This window comes from Curcuma longa, chromosome 14, assembly GCF_044706935.1.
Source record: "Curcuma longa cultivar G26 ecotype Majalengka, Jawa Barat chromosome 14, ITB_CL_G26_1.1, whole genome shotgun sequence".
NCBI lineage: Eukaryota > Viridiplantae > Streptophyta > Magnoliopsida > Zingiberales > Zingiberaceae > Curcuma > Curcuma longa.
Genome location: NC_133874.1, coordinates 3,158,318 through 3,180,897, shown reverse-complemented (window position 1 = coordinate 3,180,897; position 22,580 = coordinate 3,158,318). Strand labels below are relative to the sequence as shown.

At 38.6% G+C, this 22,580-nt stretch overlaps 1 protein-coding gene across 2 annotated transcripts; it reads left to right on the top strand.

The window, feature by feature from the left end:
- Positions 1-1,438: 1,438 nt before the first annotated feature.
- Positions 1,439-21,974, top strand: LOC141845338 (anaphase-promoting complex subunit 13). Of its 2 annotated transcripts, XM_074733409.1 has the most exons (5): positions 1,439-1,501; positions 2,275-2,339; positions 17,685-17,812; positions 17,899-17,952; positions 21,399-21,974. In XM_074733409.1, the coding sequence occupies exons 3-5, from the start codon at positions 17,725-17,727 to the stop codon at positions 21,464-21,466; spliced, it is 210 nt and encodes a 69-aa protein (XP_074589510.1). In that variant the 5' UTR covers positions 1,439-1,501; positions 2,275-2,339; positions 17,685-17,724; the 3' UTR covers positions 21,467-21,974. The 2 variants fall into 2 exon arrangements, with proteins under 2 accessions (XP_074589510.1, XP_074589509.1); XM_074733408.1 differs by lacking the exons at positions 1,439-1,501; positions 2,275-2,339 and adding an exon at positions 14,053-14,276.
- Positions 21,975-22,580: the final 606 nt, after the last annotated feature.

Below are 22,580 nucleotides of genomic sequence, written 5' to 3'. Positions count from 1 at the left end.
TTTCAAAATCTTGATATGGTCTGAACCAAGAGAATCCTAGGAACCCTTTGGTGGTGTTAGTGAGTAAGTATGATAGACCTAGGCACTTTAATGAGCTTGTGCTAAATTATTTCAAGATTGTGAAGATTTTAAAAATCACATCTCTAAATTTTATTGGGATCGTCCCGGTGGAATGCGCATGTGTACACGTTTCATAAACGTGCGCAACGAAAATAGAATAATAATAAACAGGAATTATTATAACAAACACATTCATAGACAGGAAATAACAGAGTACAAGGCATGACAAGAAATTAAAATTTTTTTGCAGAATAATAAATTATTCAATGCGTACCTCATTGATGATGTTGAGCGAAGTTGACATCAATCAACCGGTCTTTGTCGAAGTTTCGCGTCTACTGGTGATCCACTCCAAGCTCTCGTTTGGACGACTTCGAAAGTCATGAGTCATGTCATCGTCTTTGATACTAGCCAATGGTCGATTCGAGAGAAAAATCTTATTTTAAAAACACACAACAACATTTATCGTGATCATTTTTTGAAGTTTTCTAATTATCACCGAGAATCGTATTCTCGGTGTAGCTTTCGGTGATCAGCCTTTGACCGCTAATAAAAGGACAAATAGGTAGAAACCCTTTCTGGTTACGGTCGGAAATCCTTTCCATAGATGATGGAATAATTATCCGATCACTTCACAAGCTCTCAGCGGAACCTTAATTTTCGGCAATGACTTGTAGTGGCTGGAAATAATTTTTGATCATCGAAGAAGTTTCGATAACAACTTTGAAAGGCTCCTCTCCGATAACCAATTCTCTCTGGCAACAAGCTTTCCCAAACAAGCTTTCTCTCGGGCACCAAGCTCTCTTTGGTGGTGGTTTGTCTTGGAAGAAACAAGGCTAGCCAGAGAAGGAATTCTTTACCATTGTGGTCGCCCGGACTCAGGAGAAGAAAGGAGGCCGGTGGAAAGAGTAGTCGGGTCGCGCCACAGCAGGAAGGAAGGCGGTAGAAGATGGCGGCGGTGGCCCTGTTCTCGCGGTCGATAACCCGAGGAACTCACAGAAAGCCTGGTGCCGACGACGCTCGCTTCTCTCCCACACGCAACCATCATCTAGGGTTTAGACACCTTCTTCCTCTCCAGCGGATGGCCAGTCGAGCAGGCGGGGATCATGTAAAATACGGTAATAGAAAAAAAAAGGGTTAATGGGTTTCGGGTTTAAAAACCCTAAAACCCGTTAGGAATCCAATAACTTCCCCCCCCTTCTTCCGCTGACCCTACTCCTCCTCTTCGCCTGACGTGATCTTCTTCTTCAGCCCGACCACGACTCCTCGCTTCCTCTTCTTCTCTTGAGAAGCCGACACCTCTCCCTCTTCCTTTTCCTCTCCCTCTCCTCTGAGTCGTAGCTGCAACCCTTAGTGTCGCGTCGTCATCCTCGCACTTGGATCTAGGTGTTCGTAACCCTCAGCGCCACCGCCTCCCTCGCAGCGAGCAAAGGGGGCTCAGGTGAGGTATTATTTCCATTTGGGTTTTGAGTTTGCTATGGTTCTAGCTAGAGCATGTTGGTCATTGAGGTGTTTTGATCGGAAAAGTTGCAATGGTTGACCATCTAATCTGGTTCTCATATGTGTCTTTGAATCTCAAACTTTTAGAAACATGAAATATAAACATGAATGCACTTCTGATTCTATGTTAAGAATTACTTGTGCTTTTGCAATAATAATGATGTTATCTTGGGCGTTTGCTAAATATCATCATAATTATCAGGGCATGTTAGTCTTGACTTTTGGAGATAAGCTGCGTGGATCTTATCCTTCCATCAATCTCTATGCAATGCTATAGTTTGACCACATATAATGAGATGTATTGGTACAGGAAAGAAACTACAATAACTGCCTGTACTGTGTATTGTTCATTATTTGAATATGCAAATTTAAATACTAAAACAGTGGATTTTCTTAGTTTATGCTTAATAATCTTAACATCTAGAATAAACAACATGAATGTGTCTTGTAGGTTGTGATGTTATTTACTACTTAGTTGTTTGGTTGGTTATGAGGATTAGTTGAACTAATTGGTTAAGTCATATTAATTGATTAGGTCAGTTTAGATCCGGTTAAAATTAGATTTGGATCAGATGTATGTACGGTTGGAATGATCTAGTGTTGGGGAGTTGATTAGTTTAATTGGATTTATCAATTAATATGAGATTTAATTACTGTTAATTTAATACAGTATTATATTAGTAAGCATTGTATTGTTGTTTATTTTAATTACAGGACATTGAATTAGAATTTCTAGACGGAGGTTTTCCTTTTGGACACCGACTACTTTTGGAAAGCAGGTATCTCGACTTATCTTTTAGATATGTCATTTGATATGTATAGTTTGCTAGAGCTAGTAGTAATTTTATGCTCTTATATCTACCTGGTATGTTACTACATTGTTTCATGTTGTAGATCATTTTTATCTATTATTAGTTTAGGTTCCATATCATCTTTATATAATATATGTTCATCAGAGTAGTGATATACTGTTTCCTTACTGGGCATAGATTGGTAGTTATTACACATATTAGTGTTATGCACCATCCTTGCATGATTGCATACTAGCGATCATCGGCTCCTTTGTAGTCTGAGCCCGTCGCTAGTTACATGATCTGCACACACTGCCACTCACGGGTTAGTGGTACATCAGGAGGGTGTGTGCAGTTGCTCTGTCAGGGCTCCGCTCGGCCGCTCAGGGTAGTGGTGCCGCAGCGTGGTAGCATTACAGGGATCCCTCCTTCGCACTATGAGACGAGGAGATGAGAGCGTTGCTCCCCCATGTGACTTGGGGTAGGAGGATAGGTGTACTCCGCCAGCATCCTGTCCACTCGGTCACTCAGGAGCAGTGACGGCAGAGTGCACAGTTGTCATAGCCCTACCCACTCGACCTCACCATTGTCGTGACGGTGGCTGACTGGCGTCAGGGGTGACCATGTCATTGCATCATGTGCATACTGCATGGATTGCATTTATTATTGCTTGCTGCATTTGTTTGCTGCATATGTTTGACATGCACATACAGGAGGCCTTATGCATTTGATTTGACCTTGCATCTGTTGAAGGGTTCGTGTCGTTGTGTTAGTATAGATGATTCTGGTATGTACAGTTTTCCCGTAGTTTCAGTGTGTATTTCTTACTGTACAGGCATGATTATTACTGCTAGATAGCTTATTGTACATATCTGTTAGATATCCGCTGAGTTCCTTGAACTCATCCCATTGGTTTCATTCTTTTCAGGTTGACGTCTGTCTGGAGAGCCGTGCTGCTAGTCCCCTCGTCGAGATGACCTCGACTATTTTGGTTTTGCTATGTTTTCAGTATTTGTGCCAGAACTTGTTCTATATCGTATGGATTTTCGTATACATGCTTCAGTTTTAGTGGTGCATATTATATTTACTGGTTGTGGCCTTATTCACATTGTTTAGTACTTGTTATGTATTTTTGACATGTTATATTTTGTTGTGGTCGTGTAGGCTTATTTGTGACCTTGTAGGCCTTATGATATTTGTATTCAGGGAATTGAATTGTTACAGGGGAGATGCTGTCAAAATTTTTCGGACAGCCGTCTCCCGGGGCGTGACAATTTATTTGGTATCAGAGCAGATTTCTGAGTCTTTCGGTGTTTACAGATTTTCGGAGTTCATCTGATACCAATTTATTTTGGTATCAGAGAAAAGGTATGCAATGCCTTTCGGTTTTGGTGTTTCAGATTTTTATTTTGGAGTCGTTATTGCGACAAGGTCATGTTTTGGGACTAGCGGCGACAGGGCATCTCCAGACGACAATAGGTAAAATATCTAATCTAGCAAATTTTGTACCTTTGGTAATACTTGGTAATAATGTTTCAGATATGACGCGGGGAAAACATGCTACTACGCGGAGACGTGGTGCAGGACGACCACGTAAGAGGACGTTCGAGTCTCTGATGGCCGAGCCACGAGAGGGGCCTACTGAGGTTGAGCCTGTCACTCAAGGACAGACTTCTCATGGTATTGCGGGCGCCTCGGGCTCTCAGTCTCCGGGGGTCTCTTCATCATACCCATCAGCGGACCCCGCAATACCCCCTGCAGCAACCAACATACCCCCAGAGGTACCCACTCCGGCAGTGTTCACTATCCCACCAGGGGTACCTCCTCCCGCGGTGCCTACTGTATACCAGGCAGCCCCTACTGCCGTATACCCTGAGATACCACCAGCAGCCCCCACTGTTGCATACCCGGTACCTCCACAGGCAGTCCTTGCTGCTGCGTATCCAGCACCACCGCCAGCGGTGCCTACATCAGACCAGGCACCTCCTCCAGTAGTGCCCGCGGCATATCAGGCGCCTCCTCTAGCAGTGCCCAGGCACCTCCTCCAGCGGTGCCTACCTACCAGGCACCTCCTCCAGCGGTGCCTACTGCATATTAGGCAGTCCCTGCTGCTGTACACCCTGATGTACCACCGGCAGCCCCTGCTGCTGCATACCAGGCACCCCCACCTGCAGCAACTCCAGTCGCTTCGATCTACGTTTATCCTGCAGTGCCACCTGCGGTACCTGCCCCTGCTTATGCGGCAGTACCGGCTCCGACACATCCGGGTGCACCACCAGAGGTACCTCCCCCGGCTTATCCAGCAGCACCCCTTGCAGCACTCGCCTCTGGATTTCCAGCGGTACCACCTATGGTACCCTCTCCTCTGGTTCCGTCAGTCTCAGTGGCGAACCCTACACATCCTACAGATCTGGCTGCGACACGAGCTCAGATTCCAGCATTAGCGGAGTCGCTGAAAAGCTGATTCACGCTATTCCACGGAGGGACAGATCTGAGGGCAGCTCAGTCTTGGTTAGAGACGGTGGAGCGAACCTTCTTCTATACAGCTTGCTCCGAGTGGGAGAAGGTAGAGTTGGCTACCTTTCATTTACGGGACGAGGCCGAGATCTGGTGGGCCACGCAGCGTACGATCCTAGGCGAGCAGCACATTACATGGGCGAGATTCAGGGAGATCTTTGAGAGTCAGTATTTCCCACTGTCATATCAGATGACGCGCCGTTAGGAATTTCAGAGTCTTTAGTAGAAAGGGCACACAATGATGGAATACAATGCTGATTTTAATCGGCTAGCCAGATTTTGTCCTGAGTTAGTCGCTGAGGACAGGTCCCGTATGCTTCAGTTTGTCCAGGGGCTGGATGGACATCTTCAGGTGAAGATAGCAGGATTCAGTCATTTCCTCCTACCGCGAGGCCTTGGATAGAGCGCTGCTGATAGAGTCTGCCCAGCAGAGGGCGTTTGGGGATAGAAAGAGAAGTAAGCAACTAGCTCAGAGTTTAACACAGACTCAGCAGCCACAGACTACAGGACAACAGCGTGGCGATCGTAGAGAGTCAGGCTGGATTGCTTCTGGGGCATCGAGCAAGCCCTAGAAGTCAGGACAATCTTCATCAGGACGCTTTCGGTTTTCCCGACAAGATCAGAGGCAGTCCGCCAGTGATACTCACTGTACCCAATGTGGGTCCAGAGATTACATTACATCAGTCTGCTCCCTGCGACAGTCAATTTGCTATTATTGTAAATTGCCCGGACATTTGAGCCGTGATTATTCGCTGAAGGCTCAGCATGTGTCTTTAAAAGTTTCTATTCCGGGAGAATAGTTTGGTCAGACGGGATCACAGAGAGGGGGACAGAAGGTCCAATCTTCACATCGCTAGCAGAGGGCAGCTCCCCCTGCAGTAGCTGCATATGACATGTATGGACAGGAGCACTCCAGTGCCCTTACGGTATCGTAGAGTTCTGTTGCGAGACCTCAATATCAGACTCCGATTCAGTACCAGTCATAGTCCTAGCCACTGGTTCAGTATCAAATGCAGTCCTAGGCACCGGTGCAGTATCAGTCGCAATCTTCGTATCAGCCTCTAGTTCAGTATCCGACATCGCCCCACTATCCACCTCAGTGGCAGACCCAGGTCCAGCCGCAGCAACATCTGGCAGCGCTACCACCCACATCCCCGTCAGAGACTGGATGAGTCCACGCACTTACTAGAGAGGATGCGCAGTGAGCCAACGGATTCATTTTTTCACGGTACGATTTTACTTTATTCATTTTCCGCTGATATGCTAGTTGATATTGGGAGTTCCTATTCCTTTATTTCTCAATTTTCATGAGAGAGATTGATAGACTACCTACCCTTAGGCCACAGCGGTTGATGGTATCCCTACCATCTGGTGATACAATAGATGTCACTCAGGAGGTCAAAGGATGTCCATTAGATTTTGGTAGCACCATACTCACGGTGGACTTGCTGGTTCTTGATATGATCGAGTTTGACGTCATTCTCAGCATGGATTGGTTGACCGTTTATCATGCCATGGTTGATTGCCAGACGAGGGCGGTTACGTTCTGACTTCCTAACCAACCCTCGTGGGATTTCATTGGCATCCAGGGCAACATAATATTGATCATTTCTGCAATTGAAGCTCAAAAGCTTCTGTCATATGGTTGTCAGGGTTTTCTCTTATCGCTGATCAGTGATGACGACAGTAGTTCTCAACTCTCAGACGTTCCAGTAGTCCGAGAGTATCCGGATGTATTTCCAGATGAGCTACCAGGTTTGCCTCCCCGAAGGCGAGTAGAATTTTCTATTGAACTGATTCCAGGGACGGCGCTAACATCGAAAGCACCTTACCGTATAGCCCCGAAGGAGTTGGACGAGCTAAAGGTCCAGCTCCAAGAGTTGTTGAATAGGGGTTTCATTCGCCCTAGTGTATCTCCGTGGGGTTCTCCGGTATTGTTCGTCAAGAAAAAGGATGACACTCTAAGGTTATTGATTGATTATAGACAGCTGAATGCAGTGACCGTCAGACAAGTATCCCTTGCCATGGATTGAGGATTTGTTCGATTAGCTCAGGGGTACATCAGTGTATTCTAAGATTGATCTGCAGTCCTAATATCATCAGCTGAGAGTCAAGGATTCTGATGTTCAGAAGACAGCATTCCGCACCAGATACGGACATTATGAGTTTTTGGTAATGCCATTTAGGCTTACCAATGCTCCAGTGGTATTTATGGATTTGATGAACCGCATCTTCTTGGATTATCTCGATCAGTTCATGGTCGTCTTCATCGACGACATTTTGGTCTACTCGCATTCCGATAACTCCCCCCCCCCCCTTGCGATTTTCTTCTTCCGCGGACCATACTCCTCCTCTTAGCCCGACGCGATCTTCTTCTTTAGCCCGACCACGATGCCTCGCTTCCTCTTCTTCTCTTGAGAAGCTGACACCTCTCCCTCTTCCTCTCCCTCTCCCTCTCCTCTGAGCCCTAGCTGCAACCCTTAGCGTCGCATCGCTGCCCTCATGTTTGGATCTCGGCATTCGCAACCCTCAGCGCCGCCGCCTCCCTCGTAGAGAGCAAAGGGGGCTCAGGTGAGGTATTGTTTCCATTTGGGTTTTGAGTTTGCTATGGTTCTAGCTAGAGCGTTTTGGTCATTGAGGTGTTTTGATCCGAAAAGTTGCAATGGTTGACCATCTAATCTGGTTCTCATATGTGTCTTTGAATCTCAAACTTTTAGAAACATGAAATATAAACACAAATCCACTTCTGATTCTGTGTTAAGAATTACTTGTGCTTTTGCAATAATAATGATGTTATCTTGGGCATTTGCTAAATAATCATCATAATAGTCAGGGCATATTAGTCTCAACTTTTGGAGATAAGCTACGTGGATCTTATCCTTCCATCAATCTCTATGCAATGCTATAGTTTGACCACATATAATGAGATGTATTGGTACAGGAAAGAAACTACAATAACTGTCTGTACTGTGTATTGTTCATTATTTGAATATGTAGATTTAAATACTAAAATAGTGGATTTTCTTAGTTTCTGCTTAATAATCTTAACATCTAGAATAAACAACATGAATGTGTCTTGTAGGTTGTGCTGTTATTTACTACTTAGTTGTTTGGTTGGTTATGAGGATTAGTTGAACTAATTGGTTAAGTGGTTAAGTCGTATTAATTGATTAGGTCGGTTTAGATCCGGTTAGAATTAGATTTGGATCAGATAATGTACTGGTCTGTTGGTTGGAATGATCCAGTGTTGGGGAGTTGATTAGTTTAATTGGATTTATCAACTAATATGAGATTTAATTAATGTTAATTTAATACAGTATTATATTAGTAAGCATTGTATTGTTGTTTATTCTAATTACAGGACATTGAACCAGAATTTCTGGATGGAGGTTTTCTTTTAGGACACCGACTACTTTTGGAAGGCAGGTATCTTGACTTATCTTTTAGATATATCATTTGATGTGTATAGTTTACTATAGCTAGCAATAATTTTATGCTTTTATATCTACCTAGTATGTTACTACATTGTTCCATGTTGTAGATCATTTTTATCTATTACTGGTTTAGGTTCCATATCATATTTATATAATATATGTTTATCAGAGTAGTGATATATTATTTCCTTACTAGGCATAGATGGGTAGTTATTACACACATTAGTACTGTCATGCACTATCCTTGCATGATTGCATATTAGCGATTATCTGCTCCTTTATAGTCTGAGTCCGTTGCTAGTTACATGATCTGCACACACTGCCACTCACAGGTTAGTGGTACATCAGAAGGGTGTGTGCAGTTGCTCTGTCAAGGCTTCGCTCGGTCGCTCAGAGGCAGTGGTGCCACAGCGTAGTAGCATTACAGGGATCCCTCCTTTGTACTATGAGACGAGGAGATGAGAGTGTTGCTCCCCCATGTGACTTGGGATAGGAGGATAGGTGTACTCCATCAGCATTTTGTCCACTCGGTCACTCAGGATCAAGTGACGGCAGAGTACACAGTTGTCATAGCCCTAACCACTCGACCTCACCATTGTCGGTGACGGTGGCTGGCTGGCGTCAGGGGTGACTATGTCATTGCATCATGTGCATATTGCATAAATTACATTTATTATTGCTTGCTGCATTTGTTTGATGCATATGTTTGACATGCACATACAGAAGGACTTATGCATTTGATTTGGCGGCCTTGCATCTGTTGAAGGGTTCGTGCCATTGTGTTAGTATAGATGATTCTAGTATGTACAACTTTTTCGTAGTTTCAGTGTGTATTTCTTACTGTACAGGCATGATTATTACTAATAGATAGCTTATTGTACATATTTGTTATATATCCGCTGAGTTCCTTGAACTCATCCAGTTGATTATATTCTTTTCAGGTTGACGTTTGTCTAGAGAGTCGTGCTGCTAGTTCCTCATTGAGTTGCATTAGACTATTTTGATTTTGTTTACATTATTAGTGTCTATGTTTTCAGAACTTGTTTTTATACCATGTGGATCGTCGTATTCATGCTTTGGTTTTGTGGTACATGTTATATTTACTGGTTATGTACCTTATTCACATTGTTTTAGTGCTTATTACATATTTTTGACATGTGTGGATTGTGGTCGTGTAAGCTTTATTATGGCCATGTAAGCTTTATGATATTTGTATTCAGGGAAAGTGAATTGTTACAGGGGAAATGCTGTCGAAATTTTTCGGGTAGCTATCTTCCGGGGCGTGACAGGGGAAACGGCGGAGGGCGGCGCGCCATCGGAAGAAGAAAAATAGGGGCGCGATTTTTTTTTGAGATGCTACAGTGCGACTTCTTTAGGGTTTGCGACACGAGTGGAGAAGAGAAAACCTGAAAACTTGAAAACCCCAAATTGTTTGAATCGGAGAAAACCAAAACGTACTGGACCAGTTTAATTTAGAGTTTATTATAGCAAACTGGGTTCAAAACTAAATTGCATGGTTCATTAACAAGATAAATTCTGATTTGACTTAAATCAATTTTGTTCAATTCATCTTCGCAAGACGAATCTTCTCATCTCTACCATTTGGCAAAACATCTTCTATTATGAACCAAACTAAGTTGATTTAATTTTGATTTAAAATCAAATTGATTGGTTCACTAACCAAACGACCTCTGATTTGAACGAAATTAATTTTGTTCATTTTGTTTTTCATGAGATAAATTCCATCATTTATCCTTTGTCTGGTTCAACTAGACTTTATTTCTCTCGATCTGAGAATCAAATTCTCAAACTCGTTGTAAGTCATTCGAAGAACTTGTGGTGCATGTGAATAGGTTCCCGATTATGTTGGTCGTCCGTAATTAATCATTAATTACGGAACGATCATGAGTGACACCTAGTAGTATATCATGATCCCCAATTAATCAAAAAATCAACGATTGATTCCAGAACATTTCTAAACCTTTCAGCAACTCCAATTAAACGTGTCTCGTTCCTTTCACCGTCTTATACCCGCTTGGTTCAGGACATGATCTACATGTGTTGGCTCTCACTAGGTTGACTACGTCACACCTAGCGTAAGCTGCTTTCTTATCCTGTGGATTCAAGTTATTTGTACATGTGTCCAAGAGTGTCGTACTCTTGACATATAATACTTTGGCCAAAGACTTTTAGTAACAATCTTGACAAGCGATCGTAGGGTATACGTCTCCTTTTCAAGGAGCGATGAATCCTCTATGAGCTATTCAAACATCTTCGGACACTTTGACTTATACCCAATCATCTCGGGTCCACCTCTCCTCGGAGATGTTTGCTTAAGATGTCAAAGTATAAGTCTCTATGATCAAGGCGACTTGAATATCGCAAGTCAAAAGAAACTCGTACTTAAGCTGCATTGAGATCTTCATTGACATTTGTATAAAATCATATGAAGTCTCAAGGTAGGTCACTCCAATGAATTAGTTACCTTTAACCAGTATCTATGTTTAACTCTCAACATCCAATGTTTTCAGCTAGCAAGATCAGCTACTTGGTTAACCAAGGAGTTCAAAACGTGCTAGTCTCGATAGGATCGATGACATCCGTGCTCATCAATTTCTCGACTAGGGATAATTTCAATACATTCATAATTGCACATGTAGAGATACTCACTAGTTGTGATCCAATCATAAATTCTCTGATGTTATGAATCGTATTGCAGATATTCAGTAATTGAGTTTAAGATCCAATCAAATACATAGAAAATGTGTACTCAAATAGTGAATTATTATTTATTCAATAAATAGTATAATTGTAAGGCGATTGTCTTACGACACCTCTCAAATCTAACAAATTTAAGTAGTGAAATTTAGGTTTAAGGATATGGTTACACTCAGGAGACTCCAAAGAGTATAATGGTCCTAATTTGAAGTGATTTAGAGGTTCCTAAGTCCATCAATAAGTTTTTGGCTAAAACTCGTTGATGATCCTACATTGTCCAAAATTTTAAAATCTTGTATGATCTGAATTCCTAGGAACCTTTTAGTGGTGTTAGTGAGTAAGTATGATAGGCTTATGCCCTTTAATGAGATATTGTGTCAAATTATTTGAAGGTTGTGAAGATTTCAAAATCCACATCTCTCAAACTATGTTGTAAAATTTAAGTCTGAGGGCATAGTTATATTCATGAGACTCCTATGAATGTACTGGTCCTAGTTTGAAATGATTGTAAGGTTCTTAAGGTCATCAATGTATTTTTAATCAAAACTCATTGATGAACTTATAATATCTAGAATTTAAAATTTTAACATGGTATGAACTAAGTGAGTTGTAGAAATTCTTTGGCGGTGTTAATGAATAAGTATGACAAACTTATGTCTTTTAATGAGCTTATATCAAATTGTCTTAAAGTTGTAAATATTTTAAAACTTATATTTCTCAATTTAGGTTGTGGAATCGAGGTCTGAGAATATGATTACACTTAGAAGCCTCACAAAAGTGTAATAGTCCTGATTTGAAGTAAGTATGAAGTTTCTAAGATCATTATTTTTGGCCAAAACTCATTAATAATCCTATAATATTTAAAATTTTAAAATATTGATATGGTCTGAATCAGGGATTCTTAGAAATCATTTAGGGTGCGTTTGGTTGGGGGTCATCCATGATTACCTTGGTTATCCATCCAAAGTTATCAACTAAAACCTTGTTTGGTTTAGGTAATCAGTGATTCCCAAGTAATGCTTCATGTCCAACACGTCAGCATACGTCAACAAAAGAGGGCATCCAACCCGGAATCGGAAAACCAAAGAAAACTTAGGTTTTTCTTGATTCCGGGGTTAAGGTAATTTTCTTTACAAAATTACCCTTGCCTACGGCGAAATCCTCCACAAGCGAAACCCGACTCCCATCCGCGGTGACCTCGCCCTCATCTACCTCTCCCTCGGCCTCCTCATCTCTGCCTCCAACCTCATGTACTCCTACGCCCTCCTCTACTTCCCTGGAAAGATTCCGATCTTTCTCTCTCGGCAGATTGGGAGACGGCTCCAGGAGATTTCTTCTTCTTCTTCCGCCTTCGTTTTTCCGCTGCTTTGGGGTTTCTAGAGACGAGACAACTCGTATCCACTCCAAATCCTGTTAAAAGTAGAAGATCGCAGATCAAAAGCGGCATCACAGAAAGCCACTGCTCTTCTTGTGGGTTTTGGGCTCGCTATGCTGCCCACATCTCTTTGCTTTCTATATTCATCATTCCGTCGACATTTTTCGATACTTTTTTTTACGCCCTTTCGAGTTTTTTTTTTTTTGAGGTACTTCATGATTTCTTTTTCTTTCATTCACAATTAAATGAAGTTTGCATTTGATTTCAGTTATGATGCCTTTTTTCATTAAAGTTCACTCTTTTCATTTTAATCTCTTTCTCTCTTTTTTCTTATCTGATTTGTTTTTGTTTGACAAAAAAAGTGACAAACTGTTCTTCCGCAATGAAGTGACAAACTGTTCTTACACGAGTGTCATGTATGGATAATCTAAATTGATTTTTGGTGGCTTTTGAGCTAGGAAGGATACTTGCTCATATTCATCTTCACCTTGTTTAGATAAATTTGCAGACTTGGATTTGATGTTTATACCATTGAATCTTGCTATTCTGTTTGATCACATTGAATCTTGCTCGAGATTTTCGACGGAGGAAACTCATAAATCAGTAAAACATGAAACCAATGCTATGGATGTATGGAACCACTCAAGTTCCTCTGCTAGAATTTTATCATGAATAGCCTTATCTATTTGCTATATAATGTGTGTAGTATGAAGAAAATGATTAAGGAATTGGGGAGTCTTTAGACTAAAAGTACAAAATTAAGAATGAGGTTAAAAAATTTGTTGTTGGTTTTCCATTTTTTTTCTTTCAAAAACCGAAAAGAAACAAAAAAAAAACTAGGGGTAATATATAATATATATATATATTATAATTAATAATTTAATTTAATTTTAAAAATAATTAAATATTAAATTAATTTAGTTGTAAAAATTGATTATAATTGAACTAGGGATAATATAGTAAATGTTAAAGTAAGTAATATGTTAAAACCTTCAAACAAACAAGGTTTTATCTTATTACCTAGGATTAAACCAAACAATATTAGTTTATGTTTTATTCCCTATAACCTTGGTTATGTGATTACTTGGTAATCAATCACATAACTAAGGTAATCATGGATGACCCCCAACCAAACGCACCCTTAGTGGTATTGATTAATAAGTATGACACACCTAGATTTTTTAATGAGTTTGTATCAAATTATTTTAAGGTTATAAAAATTTTAATAATTTACATTTCTCAATTTAGATAGTGTAATCTAAGTTAGAAGATATAAATACACTCAAGAAGCTCCCTAAAGTATCATGGTCCTAATTTAAAATGATTTTAATAGTTTTAGATATTTTAAAAATACTTTAAATTAAATTTATTATATATACTTCTTACTTTATCTTAAATATAATTGTGTTCTCAGATAATTGTAAATTTTTAAAATTAATATAACTTAAAAATATTTAAAGAATTATATAATAAGATCGATGAGTTATAAAATACTGATCATAAATTAAACATAATAAATTAAAAATCAATTAGTGCACCCATTAATAACAATAGATTATTAGTGAATGAGCGCGAAGGGGATTATAATAAAAAATAATTACGTATACGTATGTTTTTTGGCATTATAGAAACCGGCTGCACGGTTCAGTAAATTGCGGCTAAACCAATAATTAAGCGGTGCACTGCACAAGCGAAGGGAAGGGAAGGGAAGGGAAGGGAGGAAGGAAGACCCTTTGCCTTCGGTAGGCCGTTGATCAGCGGGACTAGGGCGACTGGACAAGTGGTAGATTGGAGATTCACAGGCAGAGCGGCGGTTGAGTGTGCTGTGCGTGTTTGCGCGTGCAAGATCGAGAGCTGATCCAGGGATCCGTAGTCGATTTGGTGAGATCTCTTGACACCTCTGAAAACTGGAAATTTTATGGCATTTTTAGGTTTGCTGCTTGTGTTTATTGATGGATTGTGGTTTCCTGACAAGATCGGCGTATTTGTTTCTCTGATTAAACCACAATCTCTGTTTCTTTGAATATGGTATCCACTGTAATCGATCGGTTAGTGGTTCCTTTGCTAGATCGTTGGATTTCCTAGTTTCTTTCTCGCTGTTCACTTTTTTTTCTTCGAGCGCGTGTCTGAAGTTTTAGTTTTTGTGACAATCTATGCATTCCTTGTGGTAAACAGAGATTCTGGTTGGATCCTTCTAACAATTTCAAAGATCTTTGTTGCTATTCGTATGGAATAAATGCGAAAACTTGTGGTCCTTCGTCTTTTTAGAAGGGAACAATATGCGATCTGCAGGAGATTTTGCAGGGCTTTTTTTTTTCTGGGGAAGGGGAAGGGGAAGGGGAGGGTTTAAAGGTAATTTTGATCTCTTCATTTTGAAGTTGAAGATCTTCAATGATCTTAAGATTTGCTGTAAATATGGAATCTGATATGCTTTCCTTTCTTTGCCTGGTAGATAGTCAATCAGACCTTTGAGGTAGTCCATCGTTTCTTCCACTGGTAGATCTGTATTCTGCAATCTGCACGCGCATTATAAAGAGTAAAGTTGCATGCAGATACAGTAAAACAGTTCAGCTTGTGATTTAGTACCAATGGGATATATCTTTCTACTAGTAACGAAATTTAGATATAGTAAATTCTTTATTCTTGGTCAGATTTTGGGATTTTGACTATCACGAGTTTACAACCCACATCACACCCATATTATTGGTCCTATGAAAATTGATATTTGCACGTGCTTGAGTTAGCATTCTTGTACATCCATGGATCACATCAAAGATTGAAAGCTCGAGCCGTATTGCTGGCACCGGTATTGGAACAAAAAATTTCGATCTGCCATAGGACTAGCACCGGTATCAGCGTTCTGGCCAGGATACCATCCGGAGGCATTGCGCAGGCCGCGCATGCCCATCGGTCATGCCTGCCCAATCGCGGTCATGTTTTTTTTAACTTAAGTTTTAATAATCAACTCCTAATTATAGTTGGGATATGTTAAATAGACTTAATTAAAGTCTCGTAAAATTATCCTATTATTTTTTTTAAAAAAATTTATTTTTTATTTTTAAATATTTAGATTAACTTTTTTATTTTAGTTAATATATTTTATATTTTAAAAATATTGAAACTATATCGGCACGCTATGATACAGTACCGAAACTATATCATTCCGTCCAATATTGAAACTTCAGTACGGCTCGATATTTTAAATCTTAGATCACACTCATGTTCAAGTTAATGTCTCATCTGATTAAATCAGATTAACCCTTCAATGCTTGAATAACTTTAGATACTAATTTCTCATTCACATAAGAAATTGGTTCACAATGGGGTACTCACAAAGTAGTCATCCATATCCCTGTTCGACCAATTGATTACGAAAACTAATTTTCAATAGAGATGAATGATAAATTTGTTTAGAAATTTTAATCAAACAAGTTAGAAGCTTCATGCAAAATCTTTTCATTTTGGCATCATTCCTATAATGAAATTTCACTAAGGGAGTAATGGTGATAAGACTAGATGAAGTGATTTCTTGAATTCTTTAAAATGATGTTCTTGCCAAATGTATGATTTGATTTTCTATCAAAAGGGTTCAATTTGTTTGTTTTCTCTTCATGTTCTATGTCACATTTAATATTTTTCTTGTTCAATATCTAACCTTAAATATCTTTATTATGCCAAACCTAACCTATGACTATACTCTTTAGAGCTTCAAAATGAAATTGTTGAATGATTATTCATCTATTTTAGTCAAAATATCTTATTAACCTTTTTATTGGCCAAAATAAAAAATAGTGGTTTGAATAAATTTATCAAAGCACTAATTATCATTTTGATAGTAGAAATACATCAATATGTTCTTATATCGATAGTTAACTATATTAAAATAATTTATGTTGGTGCAATCATGCCCTTATACTTGTGGTTTCGATGTTTTATATTGTTATTATTTATATAGTATGTTAAGTGTATTGGTGAAAGTTATTTAATATTTTATATTATAGGAGCAATAGTGAAAGTCCAAGTAAGTCAAGGACTAAATAATTAACAAGTAGAAGCCAAGTTGGTCAAGGATCAGATTCTTAGCAAGTTAAAAGTTTAGGTAGATTGAGGATTGGATACTTGAAGGATTAAAGTCTTGGAGGAACAAGAAGGACTAAATGATAAGGTCTCTTGGCACCAAAGCCCTGAAGTGAGGTTTTTTGGCATATGAAATCTAGAGGTGGAACATATTGATAGCAAGTAACTAATGTGAAGAAGAGTCGAGTGCACCTATATAATGGGTTACAAGTGGGACTCGACTTGGGAAGGGGCTTGACCCTAGACATGGTTTGTGCCGAGGATTCAATCGACTGAAAGTGTCTTTCAATTGACTAGAATTTGACTCGATTAGTTGTCGATTTAGGCTCGAACATTTCTATTCACGAATCACTCAATTGATCAATCTATTGATGCACAATTAGTTGACTAGTGGTGCCGGTCAAATTAATTAATAGAAATCCTGAAAGAGCGCCATTGATAGGCCAACCTATGAGCTATTATTGATTAGTCAACTAATGGCACACTTTAGTTGGTTGAGGTTACTGATGTAACACAAAAGGTTGAAGTAATCAAGTCAATAGTTTAAAAGCATGGATTAATTGATCTAGGGTTAGAAATTGAAGGTCGAAAGCAAGCTAAAAAGTTTGTCTATAAATATAGGTCAAGGGAGCAATAGTGGGAAGATTACTGAAAATGTTTAATCTTTTGATTCTTGTCCAACACTCTTGTGTTTCATTTTGTTTTCATTTATTCTATTATTCTTTGTACTTAATCTCAAATCTTGTAAGAAATGCATAAGATATTTATATTTTCAAAAGGTTTATGAGAAGAAGAAAGATAGCAGATAGTGAGGAATTATTCACCTAAAAGTCATAGGTCATGAAATACTAACTGGAGATTCTAAAATATGTAAAGTATTTGTCTTAGTATTATTTGTTTTGCTTTCTTTAATTATTTTTGATTTCTACTGCACAATAATCATGTGAGCCTATCATTGCTTTTATGATACTTTAAAATTTTATTTATAGACTTAAAATCTATTTTGATTTTATACTTTTTAATAATTAAAGTGACAAAATAAAATCATTATTAAATTTATTATATGTTTAGGAATTAATTCATGTCTTGATTAATTTTAACTATTAAAATTCAATGTACTTGATAAATTTGAAGTTGTAATGAAAGATTTAGTAATTTACAAATTTCAAATGTGTTTTGATGATTCAATATCATTCGTGGCCTGCCCTAAAGCGACCAAACAAAGGACGAAATAATCAAGGCGTTGACGGAGATGGCGGAGCAGCAGATGAGACTGAGCATGGGCATACTCATCGACATCGTTGACGACGAGTGGATGCGTGATACCCTCCCCGACGACGGTGATGCTTCCTTCCCACACCTCACACCTCATCTCGCGTTTTCTCACACCCTCTGATTTTCTTCATATTTGTTTTGTACATTTCAGATATCCCTCTGCCTTCTGTAATGGCTGCCAAGACAGATGATGCTGAAGACTTGCGTAAGCAAACCTTAACAATATAATCTTTTTTTCAGCACCAGTTTGGATTCATATAGTTGCTTCATCTTTCCCCCAAAATTAGTTTTTTTTTTTACGATTTCCGTACTTGATGATAGTATGACTATTTTACAACTGACATCCAAAATAGACTCCAGAACATATTAGATACATGGAATTTCTCATTTAACAAAACAGGGAATGGGTTGCTTGATGTGCACTTTTCTTTCTAGATTTACCACAAACTAGGGGAAGATAGTTTATCTCCAAGATTAGTCGGGCGAAGCCTGGAAACCTGGATTAACAAAAAAAAAAAAAAAAGAAAATGTCGAGGTGGATGTCCAGACACATCTTGCATTGTTAACAACAAACAAAGTAGAGGTGGATATGTACCTAAATATCTATTTATTATAACAGGAATCAAGAAAGTAAACACATCTTGGGTTGATGGTTATTATACCATTATCTCATTTTAGATGGTCTATATTTTGAGTTTTCGGAAAATGTACATTCTGATTAAACTGTTATTCAGATTACGATGTAATTATTATTTTCCAAATGTCAAGGTTTCAGGAATGTTATTTTTTGGAGTTTGAAAACCTCTTCCTGAAAAATTTGTCGCCTGGTCAGAATTTCCAACACGAGCCCATTCTATAACAAACTTATCATATAGGTATATTCTTCTGGTTAGTGTTTGATACTCTGGTATTTGTTGGTTTTAATACACAAGTTACTTGTAAGCCATATGACCACGTACCCTTTTAAAACCTTTGTGCCATCAAACCTGCTTTCATTTAATCTTCATTTTTTCCTAGTGCTAATTTAGTTATTGTTTCCTATTACTAATCATGACTAGCTTTCTTTGCCACAATGGTAGCTCCAGTCAACTGAATATGTCGTCAGTTGCAAAAACTTCTAGATTATAAAGCATTGTAATAGAATAATCCTTTCCATTGGCTTATCGGTCGACTTAATTCGCCATTTTACAACAGAATGAAGTCTTGCTTTGTTTAGTTGCACGGATAACCCTTTGTACAATTACACTCAACTCTCAACTTCACCTGAAGTTATATGCCAAAAGGATCCCCTTCAGGATTTCGAGTGCCAAGAAGCCTTGCTTCTATCTCTTGTATGCCAAAATAGACCTTGTCTCCACTGTCAAGTATCTAGTTATCCTTCACTAGCCAAAATTTACATTATTGCACTTGTAATATCTATGTCAAGTAATCAATACTTGCACATTTGACACTTCATATCAATAATCATAATATAATTTAACTTGAACCTTTGCTCAATATCAAACCTTTTAAGTTACACTTTTGGTTACATTACCATTTCTTCCCCTTTAACATATTAAAAAGATTAAAATTTTCAACATTTCTTAGAAATGTTTTAATTTTACTAATGAAAAATTCAACTTTTCTCTCTTGAAAGATAATAGTTAAGCTTACTTCTAATTCATAAAGGAGATTGTTGGTGCAATCATATTCGTACTACTTTAGATTCTGATGTTTGAGCAAAGGATACAAGTTAAGTCTTGGCAATGTATTTAATGTGTATTTGAGTGTGCAGGGAATTATAGGAACACAAATGGAGCTTGGATAGCTCATGGTTCGATGAGGTCAAGGTAGCACGCGCAGTGGCTTGAAGGTCCAATGAGATTAGAGAAGGATAATATGAGACATATGAGGAAACGCAGGACAAGGAGCATTGAGATTGTGTTGGAGAAACTCTGGAGTCTGGACTTAGCGCGACTAGGTTTGCAGCTCAATGGTTCAAGGCCCATAAGTGATAAAAAAAAGTTGCATAAGACAAACCAAGGGATTAGGATAAGGAGCATCGAGGGAACAAGGACAACAATTGTTGGAGGTCAACTACGTTGGCAAGAGGCATGAAGAATGACATGTGGAAGGGTCAAGGGCTCGGGTGTATCCGAGTGACATATGATTTGACGTGAGATGGTCAAATGTAAAGTCGAGTAGCATTATGGTGAGTTGTGAGTGTTAAGTGACATATATCCATAAAGATGAGGGTAAAACTCAATATAGGCGAACTCAACCTAGAAGTGGGCGTAGTCACCTAATTTCCTAAATTGATTGTGGGTTTGAGGTTTGATCAATCGATTGGTGTGGAATCCAGTGAACCAAGTAGTCAAGTGATAAACTAAAATTTTGAAGTTGCGGTAAGTTAGAGTTTGTGGTTTGGGATAGTGTACTGATGTGGAATCAAGTTGATTGGGGTCCTAGGAGCTAACGAATAGAATGTTTTTATTTGTGGTAGAGTTGAATGTGGAGTTAAAAAATGGCGAGCAATTGATTGATGGTAATGACTAATTGGCGACCTGATGAGTAAAAAGTAGCCGTTGCTGCATGATATTGATCGAATCATGAAGGAGCAATCTATTGATGGTGCAAACTAGTCGACTAATAGGTGGTAGACAAAAATTGACATTGAAGGATTGAAAGACATAAAAAGAGATGTCCGTGGAGACTTGAAGGCTGATGAAAATAAGATTGGCTAAGTTTTATTGGAACTTCTCCCTTATACTAAAGGTCTTTTTGTAAACTGATTCTGTTGTGCTTATAAAAGGTTTCTCTACTTTTAGAAGAGTTCCAAAAAGGAGAAAAATAGTGGTGTTGGAGCGATCCACCGACAGATCATATGCTGTGGAATAGGAGTCTGAAATTGTTGAACCACGTAAATCTGTGTTCACAATTGTGTAAGTGTATTTCTTGTTTATGTTTATTCCTCTGTGCTAACTGTGTTCGAGATTTTGCTTTATAAAATTGCACTTGCAAATCGATGATCGCTATTCACTCTCTCCTATTGCTGGTCTCATTAGTCTTAACAGAGATAACATAATATCATTGTAAGTTTTTCAACATTTAAATGGAGGATCAAAAATTGTAAAACACATTCAAGAACATGCTTCCTGCTTATTCTTTGCAACCATCCAACATCATTGCAACTTTGACTTTGATTAGCTTAGCTTAGTCTTCTGTTGAGTTGTTGACCGTTTGAACTATCTATTACAATTTGTATAATACTGTTTTTCCTAAGAGCAATGATACATTACATGAAAAATGTAACATGAAATTCAACATGACACATTCTATGCAGTGGGTCTCATATCCATGCAGTGGAATCCACATCCATGCAGTTGAGTGTGTCATGTTGAGTTTCATACTACATTTTTCATGTAGCGTATCATTTTTCTTTTCCTAACTGTACAACATTGTAGTTCGAATTGGAAACTAGGATTCAGTGTGCTTAAATTTAAATTCCTTTCTGGCGCTCAGAATACACCAGAAATCAAGCCCGTTGAACAATCTAGAAATGGTGGCATGGAACAATTAGATTTTATTGGTCTTCATAATGTACTTATGCTAATATCTGATGTCAATTGATTTTGCTGTGTCATCGTGTTGATTTCCTCCTTTAAATTTCAGATCAGGAAAGTCAGCAAGCTGAAAAAGATGAGTGGCGTGATCTTGCCTTAGAGAATCTTCAAGCATGACAAAACTCCAAGCCGATGAGATTTACCTTGAATATCCATTACTTGTTTCTGAAGCCTTCTCGCAGTGTTTTAGACTACGGTAGCTGTTAATCTATGGAGCTTGGTGCTGGACTTGCATCTTGTCTAGTTATACTTTCCAAAGAAACCCCCACAATAATTGCGTAATCCAGCTTCTATGGTGATAATATCTTCCATTCGGAGATGGAGCTAAGTTTGCATGGTTCTATCATTGGCTTGGGATTATCTCAGTTGCCGTTGCCCCTGCAGCTTGAGGGGTGGGTTGGTGGCTGAGACGGTACAAGAGAGATACAATGGCCTTGGTCTCTCTCTCTCTCTCTCATGTTGGTCCCGAGGCCTTATGCAGTTATAGTTCTTGGGGGTCTGGAAGTTGTAGCATTCTGTGTGACGCACTCGTGTTTCTCATGGCTGTACTCGCAGAGGAAAACAATAGTGTTATGGTGTTTCATACTCTTAACTTTTATTATTATCATCCAAATTATGCACTATATATTTTTATTCTTTAATTTACACATGATATTTTCGTAATATTGTTGACGTAGTCGACGTATAAAACATGTAATCGTCCAAACAACCACGAGCATGCGAGTCATCGAATCTTCTGCAAGGTAAAATTTATACGCATCCCTAAAAAAATTATTGATCATGCAATTGTTATTCTTTTGCCGCCTTAAATTCTATTCGGACGGTTAAAATATTCAAAGGCCAACTTCTATAGGTCTCGTAGCCTTATCATATTTTGAGCACCCAACTTCTTTATCTCTCTTTTCTTTTTTTTTTATCAAAAATTTTATACAATTAGTACTCATAGTCTTATCATATTCAATCAAAATTGACATGTATTTGTTACTAAGACTCATTTGTTTTTTAAAATGTCAGTTCGTTTAATTTCGACGTTTAAGGTTATCAATGAGTTTTTATCAAAATTCATTGATGATCCTAGCCGCCTCATATTTAAATCTAAATTTCATAGCCTATAGCCTAGATTATATCCTATGGATTTTTGAAATCTACAGTCTTAGTACTTTTGGCACAAACTTTAAGACACCTCCATTGCCTTCCTTGCAACCTTGTAAGTTTGACAGTGTCCAAAATT